Source organism: Gracilinanus agilis, chromosome 1 (genome assembly GCF_016433145.1).
Source record: "Gracilinanus agilis isolate LMUSP501 chromosome 1, AgileGrace, whole genome shotgun sequence".
Taxonomy (NCBI): Eukaryota; Metazoa; Chordata; class Mammalia; order Didelphimorphia; family Didelphidae; genus Gracilinanus; species Gracilinanus agilis.
The window spans coordinates 508635557-508654489 of NC_058130.1; the positions used below are offsets into that span (position 1 = coordinate 508635557).

The 18933-nt window shown below is 38.5% G+C and overlaps 1 protein-coding gene across 1 annotated transcript in view; it reads right to left on the bottom strand.

The window, feature by feature from the left end:
• The window catches only part of RAB2A (RAB2A, member RAS oncogene family), a 111702-nt gene extending 103829 nt beyond the window's left edge, over window positions 1-7873 (bottom strand). Inside the window, exon 1 of the mRNA XM_044666174.1 lies at window positions 7568-7873. Within this exon, the coding sequence (XP_044522109.1) occupies window positions 7568-7613 (46 nt within the window). The 5' untranslated portion in view covers window positions 7614-7873. The remainder of the gene's footprint in view (window positions 1-7567) is intronic.
• Window positions 7874-18933: the final 11060 nt, after the last annotated feature.

An 18933-nucleotide genomic window follows, 5' to 3' on the forward strand; every position in this document is an offset into this window, starting at 1 on the left:
AAGATTCAGCTCAAAGGCCACTTCTTAGAGAAGGCCTTTTCCAACAAGTTCTCTTCTCTTGATAGTGACTTTCCCTCTAGGCTCATCTGGTGTCTAGCCCACAGGTATATAACACATACCTATTTCTATATTTAGTCTCACTCATAAGAATGTAAATTCCTTGAGGGCAGGTCTGTTTTCAATTTGTTATCCTATCTCCAGTACCGAACACAGTAAGAGCTAGGAGAGAATGCTGTTGATGGATTCACCAAAAGTTGAACCAGAGGAAGAGTAAGCTGAACTACATTTGGAAAATTTTGCAGTATTTTAATAATCCCAGGTTATTCCCAGAAAAAATGGCCCATCTTTTTAAACTGTAACATTCTTCCAATGATGTTATATGAATCTGAATTATAGGTTACCAGAGTCTCTGAAGAACTAAAGTTGCAGGTTGCAACATGTTACAAATGAAGATTTTCACAGGAAAAATTGCATAAAGGATTTAGAGAAATATATGAGAAGAAAAGGTCAGTCAAGTGGCAATATATGAATAATCCTTGTGCTTCAGTGGTATGTATAGAATATAAAGAGCCCTAGAGGAAACTGCCAAGGTTATTGGTTGGATTCTCTATGGATAATAAATAAGAGGACATGGACAAGAGTCATACAGGATGGAAAGGCATTAAGAGGTTGTAATATGCATCCTAGGAAAAAAGTACTATATCAATGAGATCAAAGATCATGGACTTGGAATTAAAAGGTACCTTAGAAATCATCTAATAAAAGTCTTTGATGTTAGAGATTAGGAATCCAAAGGAGGGAAAAGAGAAGTGCATAGTTGCAAGGATGAAACCTGAACTCCAGATCCTGACTCCAGAGTGAGAGCAGTATCCACTGTACTATGCTGCTTCCACTTTTTACAGTATATTTAGAGGCTAAGAAAGTAACAAGTCAAAGTTAAATTGCACTATGATGCAATCTTATCAGATATGGGGAATGGCGCATTTTAGAAATATGGATATTTGAGTTATATATGAAAATTTTATTTTCACTTGATCATTTTTCATCTGAATCAATAATTCTAGCTGAGAAGTGCTTCTTTTCTAAACTTTATACTGTTTACACACAAGTTTTTCTCTTGAACCTTAAAACATGCTACAATTTCCATAAAATGCCAAGAGGTAGCAAGAATTAGCTCCAGTTTTTTTCTTAGAGAAATTAAAATGCAAGAAAACAAAAGTTTAAGATCAGGCAATAATAGACCCATGAATTAGAGCTTTTGTACTCCTAACTTCCTTAAGGATGCAATATATCAGATGAGAACAAAAGTCAATTCCCTTGTGAAAGGATACAAACAAACAATTCTCCAAAGAATTGCAAATTATGAAAACCACAGTAAAGATTGTTCTAAGTCACTAATAAAGTGCAAACAAATACAACCCTAAAAAGTTATCTCCTCTCCTACAAACTACCAACAACAAAAGATGGAAATAATCTATGCTCCAAAGGTTGTAGGAAGATAGGCACACTGGTGCATCACTGGTGAAGCTGTAGTGAAAAAACCAATATAAGCATTTTGGAAATTAATTTGGAATCTTGCAAACATTGATTAAAATGCCAAAACATATTTACCCTGAGATTGCATTACTAGGCTAAATCCCTAAGAGGCCAGAGATACAAAGAAAATCCTCAAATACACAAAAATATTTATAGTAGTACTTTCTGTGACAGTAAAGAATTGTAAACAAAGTTGATGTCCATCAATTGGGGAATGGCTAAAAACTATGGTACATGAATATAATGAAATATTACCATTCTTAAAAAATGATGAATGTGACATATAGAAAATCATGGAAAAATCTACATGAACTGATACAGAGTGAATTTACATTCAATTAAACAAAATACAAAGACTAGAACAATGAAAAACACACACACATACACACACATCAAAAATGGATGTTACAAAATTCCGAAAAAAAAAAAAAAAAACAAGCATGACTTCACAGAATAAGAGAAGATCCTACTAATCTCAACTCCTTTTCAAATGTGGGAAGTTCACAAGTATTACACATATTTTTAGACCTTTTCAATGTACTGATCAGTTATATTAACTTTTTCCCCTTTCTTTGTCTGAAAAATACTATTCATTATATGGGATGGCTTTTTGGGAGGAAGAAAATATGGGAAAAAACTATGATGATGTTAACAAAAGACATCAATAAAAACATTTTTTTTTAAGCGCAAAACATCAAATTTTTCTTCTTTGATCACAGCAAGGAGAAAGAATCCTAGATTTCCACAAATTTTTCTATTTTCCTTAGCTTGTGAGTCCAGCTTAATTTTCAAAGAATAAAAATTCCCTCCGCCTACATACAAGTTATTTAGTTGGTGAAGTAAACTCTTGCTTAGAAAGTTCCCAATACCACAAAGGTAGGTAAATATTAGGAAACTGGTCTGGGGCACATTGAGAAGTCAAGTGACTTGCTGAGGCTCTAAGTCAGATTTGACCCAGGTCTTCCAGATGCCACGTCTACGCACTTGTATTTTCCTAAAATGTTTTTCAGAAGAAATAATGATAGCCAAAACCCAAGATGCTGCATTGTTAATACAGTCCAAGGATGTTTCATAATTAGAATTACCATAAGTAGTTCAATTCTAATATCTAATCAACTCTCCTGATTTAAAAATACTTGGCATACTCTAAATTACTTCTTTTGCCTTCTGTGTCCTTAAAATATTTACATGATGTTTATGTAAAGTACTCATACATTTTTCAATTTAAACTCACTAATCCTTTGAGAGAGAAAATAGTTGAGGGAAATCTATTTATGGGTAGGGAAACAGAGGCATTAAGAACTTAGTGACTGTAGACCCCATTAAGTCAGAATATGAACTAGGCCTGTTCTAGGTTTTTGGAACAGTACTACTACAGAACTGGTTTATGGTGTTAAGGTCAATTTCTCTGAAACTTTGGCACTTTTCTCTTTTTAAAGACTGTTTCTATATGTATCCATTTGTATTTCCTGCTCCTAATATGGTAAAAAAAAGTATTTGTTGAATATGTATGAAACAGTCCTTTTCATCAGGGAGTTTACAGTATAGAAAAGAGGCAAAATATCTCCACAAATGCTTACAATACAAAAAGCAGTATATGAAAGAAGCATTCCTTTCCAGGCTACACCCAAGAGCTTCTACCACACCCAAGGCTCTTCATCCAGAAACCTCACTCTAGCCCTAGGATCTACACATTGGAAGTACCCCCTGTCCAAGCAGCATTCCTTGATTGCTTCTCCAGAACCTCCATTTAAGAAAAGCACCCAGGTCATTCCTCCTTAAACTGTACTCAGGGACTTCTTCCATGCCCCACTCCCTTTTCAGTTTCCTTTTTTTTTGCATGCTCTTCTCTCATTTTCAGATAAGCTCTAAGAAGGCAAGGGCTCTCTCTACTTCCATTTGTATGCTTTGTACTTAACAGAGTGCTTGGCACATAGTAGGGGCTTAATAAATGCTAGCTCACTGGCCTAAGCATGTTGTTATGGATTTGAATGCAGTCTAGGTTCTAATCCTGGCTGTACTTCTCACTACTTTTTTGACCCTAGGCAAGTCACTTAACCTCTGTGAGTCTGTTTCCTCAACTAAAAAAGAAAGATTTGGATTAGATCCATGGGATTCCTTTAAAGCAGTGATGGGCAAACTTTTTAAAGAGGGGGTCTAAGGAAAGGAAATGCTCATCTGTCAGTCTGTTTCTAAGGCAACTCTTTCGAAGATTCATTGAATTGTATCCTACTCATTGTATTGGTCAGATTGGGAATAATGTCCTGGCCAGACAGAACATTTCAGGGGGCACCATCTGGCCCAAGGGCCTTGGTTTGCCCATCAATGGTCTAAAGTATAGTGTTTCTCCTGGGAGTAATAAGACATAAATAAGGCTGGAAAGGTTCAGGGAAGTTGGTGAAATGTCTTGACCACCAAGCTAAGGAATTTGTTTTGTTTTGTTTTTTACTTTTATTTAATAAAGCAAGATCTACATTATGGTAGATTGCAACTTCCCAGTGTCTAGCATAGCAATCAACATGCAGAAGGAACCTAAATGCTGAATCCTCTATGTAAGCAGTACCTAGGACCCTGTTGGCAATCCTATGACATGTGCACCAGACCAGAGGGGACTGCTCCCTTCTCCTTCTCCACACATACCTGAGGACATTTCTCACATCATACACCCCTCTGCCCAGCAGCCAAATGGGAGCACTTCCATGTGAGGGTTCTAGTTTGGGCACTTGGTCTCTAAAAGGTTCACAATTACTGACCTAGGACAAGGTCTAGCACACAGTAAGCAATAAATTCTTGCTAACTGAAACACCTGAAGTAGTCTGTAGTAGTCCCATATTCATCAATAAGTACTAAGTGCCCACTAAGCGCCAGACTTTGTACTAGCCTCTGGTGGACATGAAGACTAAAATAAAATGCTCTCTATCCTCAAGGAATTTATATTCCATCAGAGAAGATAGCATGCACACCTATAAGGGAGAGGGGTTGGACCTCTGATTTCATTGAGCAGGGAATTTTCAGGTGAGAAAACTCTTTATAAGACTGCCTTTTTTGCAAATTAGTCTTAGGAAGTTATCTAAGGAACTGGGAGATTAAGTAATTTTCCTAGGGCACATAGAAAGTATATGTCAAGAGGTAAAATTTGAACCTATGTTTTCCACTACCATACCATGCTATAATGGTGGGAAAAAAAGAGAAGCACTAAAACATGTAAGGAAAGGTCTTGAGAAGATGGTGGCACTGAGGGAGATTTGAATCCAGGAATTCTAAGACATTAAGGTGGGTAAAGAGTTCATGAGGCACACCCCATGCAAAGGCAGATCTGCAGAATCTTGGCTGAAATGCAGGGTTCAGGAAGAGGAGTAATGTGTAAATAAGATTTAAAAGGTATGGAAGGCACAGGTTGTTGAGAGCTTTAAAAGGCAAATGGAGTTTAAAGAGCCACTGGAGTTTGCTAATTAAAAGAGAAATAATCAGACTCAAATTTGATGAAAACCATGTCACTTCAAACAGCTAAGGGATCGAGGCAGCTGGGTAGCTCAGTGGATTGAGAGCCAGGCCTAGAGACAGGAGATCCTATGTTCAAAGCCAGCCTCAGGCACTTCCCAGCTGTGTGACCCTGGGGGCAAGTCTCTTGACCCCCATTGCCCACCCTTACCACTCTTCCATCTAGCAGTCAATACACAGAAGTTAAGGATTAAAAAAAACAAACAGCTAAGTGATCAAGAAAAAGGAAAAGATTCTAGTGGGAATTGACAGGATACTTGGGGCTTGCTTTGGGTAAGTCCAACCCACAGCATCTAATGAAAGATCTTATGGCATCCCTTCTTCATTATGATTACTGAAAATACGTTATTTTCAAAGACTTTTCTTTCACCTTCCTAGTTCCTATTCCAGTCCTCTAAGACAAACTATTTTTGGTTGAGAGCCTAACTCCTGCATCTCCCAGGCTCAGGTGTTCAATAGCAAATTTAGAAATTTGCATGTGTATTAATAGTCAAATAAAAAGTCCAGGAAACTGAATTATTTAGCAAGCTATCTTTTAAAACAATTTCTTTCCCTTACTCCTTAAAAACTGATGATTCAACCAGTGTTTTAGTCTCTCTTATTATTAAGTGATTTTTGTGAATTTACTGATAAGTGTTGCCACATCACCAGAGCAACCATTGGGGCAACTGCAATAATATGTTAAAAGTTGGGCAAGAGCCACCACTGAAATCAGACTCTAGTATATTAATAGTTGAAGTTGTGAAACCAAGTTAACTAACACCTGAACAAGACTTTTATTATTAGATTCAAAGCAACAACAAAACAAAAAAGTATTAAGGGAATTGATTACACAATTTTAAGAATACTTTTAAGTTTCTAAAGTCTTCAAAAAGGAAGTTTGGGCTCCCATAAACAACCTCCTGGGTCAGCCCAATAGAATCGGCATTCCTTAAAAATGGTTACTTTTTCTTTGGTAGTATAGCAAAAACACTTTAAATACAGAAAGGACTTAACATTCAACAAACATTTAAGTACTTATATGCCAGGTACTAGGGATACAAAACAAGGCAAAAAAACCAATCCCTGCTCTCTGGGAGCTCAGTCTAATGGAGAAAGCAACATGCAAACAACTATGTACAAACAAGATCTATTTAGGATGAATTGAGAATTCAACTGAGAGAAGACACTTGCATTAAGATGGATCTGGATTGAGAGCCAGGCCTAGAGACGGGAGGTCCTAGGTTCAAAACGGACCTCAGACACTTCCCAGCTGTGTGACCCTGGGCAAGTCACTTGACCCCCATTGCCTACCCTTACCGCTCTTCTGCCTTGGAGCCAATACACAGTATTGACTCCAAGACGGAAGGTAAGGGTTTAAAAAAAAAAAAAAAAAAAAAAAAAAAAAAAAAAAAAAAAAAAGATGGATCTGGAAAAGTTTCCTATAAGTGAGATTTCAGATGGAACTTGAAGCCAGAGGCCAAAGATAAGCAGGGAGAGACTTAAAGCCAAGAGACAGTAAAAATGCCCAGTATGGAGATGGAGTGTTTTATTCGAGGAACAGCAAGGAGGCCAGCCAGTGTCACTAGACAGAAGAGTAAGGGAGCCTAGAGAGGTGTAAGAAAACTAGAAAGAGGGGGTTGGCTAGGGCTTTCAACACCAGAGAGGATTTGATCTTAGAGGCAACAGAAGGCCACTGAAATTTTGACTCACTGAGTTAAGAGTTAGACTGGCTTAAGTAACTAATATATGGCTTGTTTCCCAAATCCTAGTATTTCAATATCATACATTAATACGATTGCTATACCCATAAATAAAAGAAATCTACAATTGGCAATAGCAGCTGTTCGTAGTGACTTGTCAGGTAATATTAAAATGATCTTCAGGACGCAGTTTGACACCCTAGCGACCTCAAAAAGTCTTTACAGGCTCTTACGATCAAAGCCATCGTGGCCTGCTAAAAGACGGGCAAAAAGCTATTCCATTTCCTTTCCGGAGAGGATGCCTCAAAACCCGACCGGCTTAAGGGAACAGCTGCCGCAGGCCTAGACGCGATCATTTAAGTCACAGAAAATGATTCTCATTTAGCCTACAGCTGCCCGACCCTCCCAGGCTGGGCTACTCTACCTGCCCCTAGATCGGGGGTGGGGCTAGCAGGGGAAGGGGTTGGTATTAGTGGGCTTGGGGCTCCAGACTGGCCAGATCGTCCCCAAGCCCCAGAGGCAGCTAGCTCCGGGGGTCACACGTGGCGGACCTAGTCTCCTCCCGGTGCCAGGTACGGGGTGCGGGGTGCGGCGGCGGCCCGGGCGGGGCGGGGGCTCAGCGGGCCAGGCCGCAGGGGCCGCTCGAAGTGCCCACGTCACCGGCTCCAGCACTGCGGAAATGGAGCCGCTGCGGGAGGAGGGGAAAGGGCAGAGGAGAAGCAGACGGCGGGGGAGGGAGGCCTCCGCCGCCAATCGCGCTCAGCCCCAAGGCCCGGGGGCGCTCAGGGGCCGCGGGGGGGCCCCCCGCCCCACCCCACTCCCTGCCCACCCGTCGCCAGGCGACTCACCTGTGTCGCCGATGATGATGTACTTGAAGAGATAGGCGTACGCCATGGCCGCGGCCGCTCCGTGCCCCCGGCACACGGCTCCTCCTCCGCCTCCTCCCCCGAGCCCCGGCTCTTCCCCTCGGTCTCGCTCGAGAGCCCAGACGCCGGCTCGCCCGCCCGAAAGAGGACCCGGCGACGGTGCGGGGCCTGCAGATAGAGCGAAAGGAGAAAATGCCGACTCTACGCCGGCAGAGGATAGACGAACCTCCCAGCCCAGCCCAGCCCAGCCGCCTCGGCCCCTCAGCTGCGCCCCGCCCCCCCGACCTCGACCCGGAAGAGCAGCAGCCGAAGGAACTGAGGAGGAGCGCCCTCCCGACGCCTGTTCCCCCGCCCCCTACCACGGCGGGCGGAGCCCTGAGCGAAGCTAGGGAGGAGAAGGAAGGGAGAAGTAGCTGGAGTCCAGACCCTGCGGGCGTGGTTGCCCCGGAGCCTGGATTGGGAAGAGTAGCGCCCAAAGCGGGTGGGGACAAGAGGTGGAGCGCTTTACGCGCACGCGCACCTGGTGTGTGCTGACAGGACCCGCTTTGGTTCGGGCTTGGGGCTCGGAGAGCTCTTCTGCGGCCTGGGGGAAGCACAGCTTTATCTCTGAGACATTTTGAGGGAGGTGGGGGTTGAAGAGAAGGAATAGTAACTTAGAGAACATTTGAAATATTTGGGGGAAAAGATCCATCCTAATTTCGCCTGAGCATTAATTCCCTATCACAAATTGTAAGCTGGACGTCTTCGTGTGGATGTCCCTGAAGGATCTTTCAGGATCTACATTTTTCTATTAGCCAGTCATTCGACAAGTATTTACTATATTATTTTACTAAAAGCCGGACCCAATGCTAAGGCTGGGAATACAAATGCAAACTTAGAGAAAGGTAGCTTTTGCACCCAGGAGCTTACATTCTAATGGGGGAGGGGAGGAAGGGAGGATAGAGATAACAAAAGAAACTGAAAGGGAAAGGACGAATTGAATGAGAGGGAGGTACAAAACTTGGGGTACAGGTAACAAGGTCCACAGGGAAGCCAGAGAAGAAGGGAATACAGGGATGTCCAGGGCACTCTTCTTAAATGAGAGGTTCTGGGGGGAGCTATCTAATCAAAGGGGAGGACTACAGGGATGAAGAAGGATATTTCCAGTGTGAATTGGAATGATCTTCCAGGAAAAGAATTTTCTAGGAAATAATAAATTCAGGAGTGCAGACTGATGAGAAGTGAACAAACGGAAAATGTTTTGCAAACCTTAAAGCATCATATAAATGCTAGCTATTTTATTGTCTGAAACGGAATTCTTTATCTACCTTGCCAATCTTGTTCCTTCCTTTCATTTGTGTGATTCTCCCGAGGTCCACCATTCAGATTCCTAACCTCAGAATCATCCTTAACTGTGCCCATTCCCTCACACTCTTCACCTCCTATCAATTGCCAAGTCTTTATTCATTCCATCTCTCCCATTTATACCCTCCCCCCCCCATTGGCACACTTCCAACTCAACTTCTATCCCCAAGTCCTCATTACTTCACAAATGGACTTTCCGCAAAAGCACCCTAAAGGCTCTTCCTGCTTCTAGAATCTCTCCTACAGCTCATCCTTCACTAGCTGCGGAATATTCTTTCTAAGGCAGAAAAGAATGATTGTGCTAGTCCTCTGCTCAAAAATCATATGGGGCTCTCTTAATCTCTCTCCACATAGATATGCATTTATATATATTATATATTAACACACATACACATATGCTTATGCATATTTATATAAAATCAGCTTGCCCTCCATAATCTGGGTCCTACGGGCCTTTACAGATATTCCATATTACTTTCTTTTATGTGTTCTTCATTCCTAATACTTCTCCAACCTGGATCTGGAAATTCCACCTTTGATCTAACTTCTTATGGTCTGATTTACATGCTAGAAATGAACGCATTTCCTAATTCTATCTCTTAGATCCCTTGGCTTCATTCAAGACCAAGTTTAGGTACTACCTTATAGTTGCACTTTTACTGATCTCTCTAAATTCAAATAATCTCTCCTTCCTCATTATATCTGTACATACTGTAATCTTCTAGTTGAACAGAAACTCCTTGAAGGCAGAAACTACTGTTTATTTTATCCTCAATGCTTTACATATTTGTTAAATGGAGTCATCTTTTATGAATCTAAAATTGATTTGAGGACATGAAAATATGTTATATGTGCAAATTTGTTTACAAAATTATAATGTTTTGAGATATCAAAGTTTAGTTCATTCAAACAGTAATTGCAAATTAGGTAAAGAACATATTGATTATCCCAGGGAGCAAATAAACAAGAAGAACCTCATTGAATTGCCTTCTAATTCAATATGATTTTGCTCTTAAAAAGCTGCATCATACTGCTTATCTGTACTACATAGAAATAGCTATATTTTTATTGCATCATTTTAAGAATTTTTTTTCAAACTGAAAACCTGGGTAGAAATATTTAGATATCTCATAGCAAATATTTTGTGCATCCTTTCAAATTCATAATTTAACAGCTTTTCCTCCCTCTCCTGACTACTCTACCTCACTTTTTTCTTTTTAAATTTTTATTTAAAATATTTTTCCATGGTTAAATGATTCATAATCTCCCCTTCCCCGGCCTTCTCCTCCCCCCTCCCAAAGCCTACAAGCAGTTCCACTGGGTTATACATGTATCATTGTTCAAAATATATTTGCATACTATTCATATTTGCAGTAGTGACCCTTTAACATCAAAATCCTAAGCACATCCCTATTGCACTACATAATTGAGCATATATTTTTCTAATGCATTTCTTATTCCACAGTTCTTTCTCTGGATGTGGATAGTGTTCTTTCTCACAAGTGCCTCTGGATTGTCCTGGGTCATTGCATTGCTGCTAGTAGAAAAGTCTATTACATTTAATTGTGCCATAATGTATCAGTCTCTGTGTACAATGTTCTCCTGGTTCTGCTCCTTTCACTCTGCATCAATTCTTGGAGGTCATTCCTGTTCACATGGAATTCCTCCATTTCTTTGTTCCTTTCAGCACAATAATATTCCATCACCAACATATACCACAATTTGTTCAGCCATTCCCTAATTGATGAACAGCCCCTCATTTTCCAATTTTTTTGCCAACACAAAGAGCGCAGATATAAAACATTTTTGTACAAGTCTTTTTTCTTATTATCTCTTTTCTACCTCATTTTCTAATAAGAAGTACATTACTATCTCTATCACTCTCTTAGGATTTGGCAGTCTGATTTTCATTTATTTAATAAGAAAATACCAATTATACTATGTATAAGAGACTTTTCTACTTTATAAAAGAGACCTTATTTAAGATTATAGCTGTGGTTCAACTAATATTATGTGACTTCCAGCTAATATCAGGATAGAATAATGAGGGAAAGAATAAGGTCTAAGGAAAATTAATGTTGAATTATAATAATTTCTTTTTTTTAATAACCCTTACCTTGTTGTCTTAGAATCAATACTAAGTATTGGTTCCAAGACAGATGAGCAGTAAAGGCTAGGCAGTGGAGGTTAAGTGACTTGCCCAGGGTCATAGAGCTAGGAAGTGTCTGAGGCCAGATGTGAACCAAGGTACCTCCTCTCCCCAATCTCTAGGCCTGGCTCTCAGTTCACTGAGCTACCTAGATACTCCCTAATAATTTCTATGTGAAACCTTTCTTAAACCTCAGGTTTTGAAGGTCAGCCAGCTTCCAATCTAAAGTAATTTACTCTGTGACTTTAAGGTATCTCACTTGGCTGTCTCTTATTAGAACCTGGGTAAATAAGGAGATTTTTTCCTTATTTATCTGTAAATAAGAGCTCTCTTAGGTAAGGGAAGTCAGCAAGCTCTAGTTACTGAACTTTGCAGCTACATGGCTAGGGAAATTGTACTGGTGTCTTTCTTGTGAGACTTGCCTCTTCTGTGATAAAATATTGAGGATGGTGTTGAGGTCTCTAAGTCTACCTTTTCTCTGGAAATGTCCACCAATGGGGCCTGGCAGGGGGTCGTAAGGTTGAGCTCTCTGGCCAGTCAGAAAGAGGATATAACTCTCTTTATAAGCAAAAGACAATACTTTACTTGCTCTCTTTTTCTGTTTAGGATAGCGATAGTGAACCTATGGCACAGGTGCCAAAGATGGCATGCAGGATGCTCTTTGTGGGCACATGCCACCCCTCCTCCCCAGCTACTCCCTTCCACCTCTCTACCATGTCTGATGACATTTTTTTCACATTCCTCCATCCCTCTGCCCAGCAGCCAAATGGGAGCACTTTCTCCCTCCCCCCATGTAGGGTAAGGATGGGGCAGGGTGTGAATGGCACTTATGGAGGGGAGGGCACTCTGTCTGAGGGGTCGGATAGGGGCAGGGCCTGGCACTCCATCTCCAAAAGGTTCTCCATCACTGACTTAAGAGGTGGGTGAGAGAACTATTCTTTGTTCACAGATACATGCTTGTATCTGTTAATAAACAATGTTATTCTTAGGGGAAAAGGCCTCATATTCTTTATCAGTTAAAAATCCAAACATTACATATCCTAAATTAGATTAGTGCCTATTTTGATTCTTTTGTCCTTTACCAAACCATGTTCCTAGTTTATTCTTGTTTATAAGGAAAGGGTTGAAAGAAACTGTTTTTCTTTTTATCAATATTAACCTCATTTCATCCCATGTCTCAATAATTTATGCTCTCAGATATTCACTGTGGTGATAAAGTATAATGGGGAAAGTATTGAATTTAGAATCAAGGAAATTGGGCTCAAATAACATTTTGTGGTGGTCATGTGACCATCATGTTGGTGGCCTAGACATTTGCTCTAGTTTCCGCCATCTCAAAAAAAAAAAAAAAAAAAAGGTAATATGCTACATTAGAGTAGAGCAATTATAGCTATTGATATAGGAAAGGAAAAGAAGCTCTACAAGGTAATAACTGTGTTAATTAACTCTGGAGAAAACCAAACCTTAAATTACTTACTTAGCACCCTCCCCCCCACCAATTTCCATGCTCTAGGAGGGCATAAAAACCAATCCAGAGTTTGTGCTTTAGGTCTCACTCAAGGATTTCCCTGCTGTTGCATACCTGTACTGCTTTCCCTACCTACCCCCCCCCCCCCACAATCATATTGCAATAAGTATCTGACTTCAGTTTTACTCAGTTTTGCCTGGAAAGGAGAAAAAAGTTAAAAATCCTTTCTAGAGTGGCCTTCTTAGGTTAGGTAACCCCAAAGCTTCAGAGGCTTTGCCAGGAATATCCAGAAAACACTATCTCAACCCTTGAAAAGGTACTGATTAAACACTGGCAAAGAGGGAACTGGGACAAGGCCAGTCAAATAGAGGAGAGTAAAACACCTTTGCTATCTATCTCCTGAGGTAAACCCACCCCTAATAAATGAAATATAAAGAAAAAAGATGAAAAGAACCAAAGACTTCAAAAATGAATCAAATTAGTGAATAACTTGTAACAAGCAGATAAAACAACCAAGAAGCTACTAAAATTAGAAGAGAATGTGAATAACTAAATATCCAAAAGATTACAAACCTCTAAAAATATAGCAAGACAAAGGAAATTTAACCAACATCTGCTGAAACACAGAATCCTGTGGAATCCAAGGGACCATAAAACTGTAACAGGATTTTTCCAGATGGTTCAAGGGAAAAGTCAGAATTTCAAGAAATTGAAAGGTGGCAAATGGTAGAGATTAAGGTCTACAGAGTAGAAATAATGACCATAATTGAAAGAATTAAATACATGGTGGTGTTTCTCCAAGTAAGCAAAAAAGAGAACAGATTAAACTTGGAAGAAAGAAAGCAAAAAAATAAGGAAATAATATTAAAAGAATATATCATTTCTATACAAACTAAACTCATTGATCTTAAATCCTTGAAGTGTAGAGAAAACATAAGGAAACAGAAAATGAATCAATTCAAAGAATCCACGACCTTCAGGGGCAAAAAAGAAACAAAAAAACCAATGCTTCAAACACTAAGACACATAGTGGTTAGACTGAACGATTCTATAACAAATAAATTCTACAAGTAGTAATTTCTTTTCAAAATGAGAAGGAAATTTGAATAATACTAAAATATTCTTCACCCACCAGAAACTACCAAAGGGAATAAGGTATTCTGAAATGTAAGATTCAAGCAAAATGACTTACTTCATAAACCTAATAATCAGAAAAAGGTTGAATATTCCATAAAAGCATTTGAAGCCTTCCTGTAAATCTCATTTTTGCTACTTACTACCTGGATGATCTTATCTTCCACTTATCTTCTTTGAGCCTCAGTTTCTTCATCTGTAAAATTAAGAGTTTGTACAAGATCCTCTCTTAGGTTTCTTCCATCTTTAAATCCTATGATTGATTCCAAGTCATCTGTGTGATTTGTAGCTAATATTGTATAATATATCTTTACTGAGCCTTTTTCTCTTCTAATAGTGAGAGTAATATAGCAGGATAAATGGAATCTAATAATGATTCTTAATTTTTGCTTTGAGTAAAATTGAAAAGTTTGTAGTAGTTATTCATTTTGCATTCTTTGAAATAAAACCTTCTGAATCTTATTTCAAAATATGCTAATTTGTCAGCTGAAATATTGTTCAATTCCCAACTCTTACAGTTTCATTGCCCATATGCTCTACTTCCTAACAGGTGCACTATTATAGTTTTCTTATGATTAATGATCTTCCCTAACTGCCAGCTTCTGGGAATAAGTAGTGATAAGCCTGGAAGAAACTGTGTGGAAGGGATACTGTCTTATCTCTGCCTTATTCTAGTTGTTCCATACTAGCTACTGTTAAGAAACCTCATGCACCAGCATGCCACAGAATGTCTTTCTATTTAGTGTTTATGCTATAAGAACCAGAAACTGGATTGAAATTGGAAAGACCAAGATCATTCCTCTAGATAAATCTACAAATCAAGTTAAAAACAAGTAAGTCAAAAAAGACTTAATTTCTTATTACTGCCCCAAAACACATTCTTATTGAACTGATGTTTTAAGACTAATGTATTACATTTTGAATTAATTCTTCACTTAGAGTTAGTGCATATACCCTAAAGACTCCTAAAAGTAATGCTATTATATATTTTATTGTTTCAGCATTCAAATGTATTTTCTACCTTATGATTTTAGTTTACCATAATTTAGAGCCATTTTTCTGGCATAAGATAGAACTTCATGGTTTTTCTGATTTGTATTTCTCTCATTGTTAGTGATTGAGAGAATTCTTTCATTTGGTTGCTGAAAGTTTTTATTCTTTTTTGAAAACTGCCTTTTCATAATCACAAACCATTTTTCTACTGGAAAATGAATTAATTCCATAAATGTGTGTGTGCATAATATCCAGTAACAATGTCATGCAAAAGTCAGAATAATTGGCAGTTAGTTGGGATGTAGTGGATAATTTTGGCTTATTCAATGTCTGACCAAGCTCTAAGCCCTCTATCTGCTTCAGCTGCCTTTGTGGCTATTGGAACAAATTTTTCTCATCTATCAGTTTCACATGTTTGGGATCAACAGTTTAAAGCCTGTTGGCCACCCGCAATCTGGTTTAGCCTAGGTTTTATCAGGGTGTGGCTGCTGTACATGCTACAGCTTCTTAGAACCAATAGTAAGAGTTGGAGGAAAGGGGGACACCAAAGTTAGATTAGCAGCCCTGAAAAGGACTTGGTAAGCCCTCACACCAGAGGTGCTAGTCCTCCTTGAATACCATACACCAAAAAGATAATTTTAAATAACCCTAGCTAGTATTTTATATACTGTTTTAAGGTTTGCAAAATGTTTTACATTTTGATAGGACAAATTGTGATGTTCATCAGATTTCCAGATACAAAAACCCAAAAGATAATGTTAAATAATACTAGCTAGTATTTATATACTGTTTTAAGGTTTGCAAAATGTTTTACATTTTTATAGGACAAATTATGATGTTCATCAGATTTCCAGATACAAAAATCTGGCAGGATGGCTAATGAATGAAGGAGGTACTATCCAAAATAATCTTAACAGCATAGACCAGTGTACTAGAATTAAATAAGATAAAATTTTGTATTGCTGATGTGGATAATTCCTATAGTGATGCAAATTATTCATCATCCATGTTTTTTATTCTGGGTAACTCTTGTCCATTTCACTTGTATAAGAGCATGGCACTATGGAATGCATGATGGATTTGTAGAAGGCATACATGGGTTAAAATGTGGCTTCAGCGTTTACTTCTTGTTTGAGCTGGGCTAAGTGTCAACTTTTTGAGGTCTTAATTCCTAATCTACAAAATGAGGAGATTGAATTAGATCATAGCTACAGTCTCTTGCAGGTCTAAATCCATAATCCTATTCTCTTTTCTCCCATAAATTGCTGCCCCTCACCCCAGCCACTTTATGGGTATGGTGAAAGGGAGTCTGGGTAATGTAGTTTTAAAGGGGGTACAAGGTATTTTCAACTTTACAGAAGGCATCACTCAACATCAAAATACCAAGGACCTTCCTTGAATCTTCATTATAGTCTTAACAATAAAATGTATGGAATTTTTTTTTAACTACACAACTAATCTATCTTAAACAGTGTCAGAGTCTATTTCTAGGGCTAAAATGAATTCACTGAAGAGTCATATGAACAATACTTTTTGAGCATTTTTAAGGCTACATGGCTCAGCTGAAGATACCCAAGGAAGTAATCAAGGGAATATAGGAAAAATAAGAGATAGATACCAGGATAATCTAACTTCCTCCCACTAGGGCTGAGATTGACATCTCCAACATATCCTTTTAAACCCACCTTAAATGTTAACTCTTTCATGAAATGTTTTCATCTGTTTGAGTCAATCTTTCCCCTCCACCTTCAATACATATTACTTTGTATTAAATGCTTTGTATTTTAAAGTGTTTATCATGGCTATTGTTTTTTGGATGCGTTTCTTCTCCTCCTGGTAAACTACAAATTCCTACAGGTAGGAAGCTTATATTATCTAAACTTTGTATCCCACTGAACACCTAGGACACTGCTTTGCACAAAGTAGGTGTTTAATACATTTCTGTCAAATAGTAAAAGAAGATTTAGGCAGTTTTTTTTTTATTGGAAGAGGGAATAAGAAGGATTTCCCAACAGATGGCTTCATTTTTTTCAGAAATGTAGAAGGCAAGGTCATCAGAGAGGGTGTCTTGTCTGTCTTGAGGAGAGAAGAGGTTTAGGACTGTGGCTGTGTGGAGTATGGAAAAACAAATCATTCAGATGATGGACTTTATCTTTGCCATGAAACTAGCTATATTTGTAACATGGTTTCACCTAAAACAACATTTTCTTCTAATCATTTAATAGTCTTTGGTAGGTTATACTTGTATGTGTTACTTAGGCAACTAATTCCAAGTCATAGGCAAGGTATAAAAGGAATAAGATAATATTCCATTTCAAATTATATATTTGAAAGTGGTATAAATAGATAAACTATCTCAGTTGCCAAAAACATTTTTTAAAAATGTATAATGAATACATAAATGATAAAACATTGATTAAAATAGTATTATGTACCAGGTACTGTGTTAAATACTGAGTATACATATAGAAAAAAGTATAAGGTTAGTCCTCCCCTCAAGGATCTTAAATTCTAACTAGGGAAAATAATACCTAAGAGATAGCTGGAAAGACATACTACCCAAAAGCAATATGGTTTTGAAATTCTGGTTTTGAAAAAAGAAAATGTAATTCTGGTTTTGAAAAAAAGATAAAATGAAATTCTGGTTTTGAAAAAAGATAAGATGAAAACTCATCTATCAGAGTCCATGATGGTTCCAAGGGTAGAAAAGGTAAGATTCCATGGGACAGAGATGAAGATAAATTAATTTATTAAGGATTTATTAAGTGTTTAAACTGGCTGTTCTAAGTACTAGCAATACAAATTGAAATGTAAGACGGCTCTTAAGGAGTTCATATTCTAATGGAGGAAACAATACATAATACATGAAGCAGATTTTAGCTTCATGTTAGACAGAAAAGTTTTATGGTCCTTACTTTATAGCAGGTACTGTTAATGCTTCTTTTTCATGTCATTTCCAGTAATAAACATATATGAATTTTTGGTGGGTATCTACTTGACAGTGCCAATCATTTTGGTGATAGGAACTTTCTTTTCTGGGTCATAACTGTCACTGTGGCACTTTACAAGAACAGTTGCCAAATCAAATCTCTGTGGGGTTGTTTCCCAGGATGATGGCTTAGACTGGAAGTCCAGTTATTCCTAAGGCTCTTGGGTTCAGGATTCTAGTCTGTATCCCTCAGAATGTTAATGGAAATGGTGGTCAAGATGGTCTGTGGTGGTTGTGATGGTCTGGCTTACTTGGCATATGCTACCTTCCACCTTTCCCTTAGGTTGTCTTGTTCCAGCTTGAATGCCTTGGAGCTGGAAGCAGAACCAGTGGTCTGGAAGATGCTGCCACTCCCAGGGGTTCTGTATCTATCTGACAGTTTGTTGGTGGTCCTTTTGTCAGGGATAGTTACAATAGAGTACAAGTTTGCGTGCCCAGAGGGCAATTTCAAATTGTGAGCCCCTTCATTACCAGAGAGAGCTGAGGGAGGAAGTGCTTGCTTTGGTCAGCTGGGTAGGCAAAAAATGTCCTTAGGCACTGACTGGGAAGAGGGGGAAATGGAGCAGCTCCTAGAGTGCTGGCTCTGCATGTGTACCATGTCTTCATCAATGCTTAACTCCAATTGCCCCAGGTCTTTCCCTTCTATCTTAGAGTGATTACTAGAACAAAAGGTAAGGGTTTAAAAAAATGCATCTGTTCTATTAATGAAAGGCAAAGCTCTGACATGATTCACAGTCAAAAAGAAAGCAAGATGTAACAATTTAGGAGATAAGGATGAATATTTACAAAAATATAAACTGCCTAGATTAACAGCAGAAGAAATAGAATACCTAAATAATCCCATATCAGAAAAAGAAATTGAACAAGCCATCAAAGAACTCCCTAAGAAAAAATCACCAGGACCTGATGGGTTCACAAGTGAATTCTATCAGACATTCAAAGAGCAACTAATCCCAATACTATACAATTTATTTGATATGAGCAAAGAAGGAGTCCTACCAAATTCCTTTTATGACACAAATATGGTACTGATTCGAAAGCCAGGTAGACCAAAAACAGAGAAAGAAAACTATAGACCAATCTCCCTAATGAACATAGATGCAAAAATCTGCTAGTATTCTATTTAAGGAAAAACTATAACAAATTTCATTTGGAATAACAAAAGATCAAGAATATCAAGGGAAATAATGAAAAAAAATGTGAAGGAAGGGGGCCTAGCAGTACCAGATATTAAACTATACTATAAAGCAGCAGTCATCAAAACAATATGG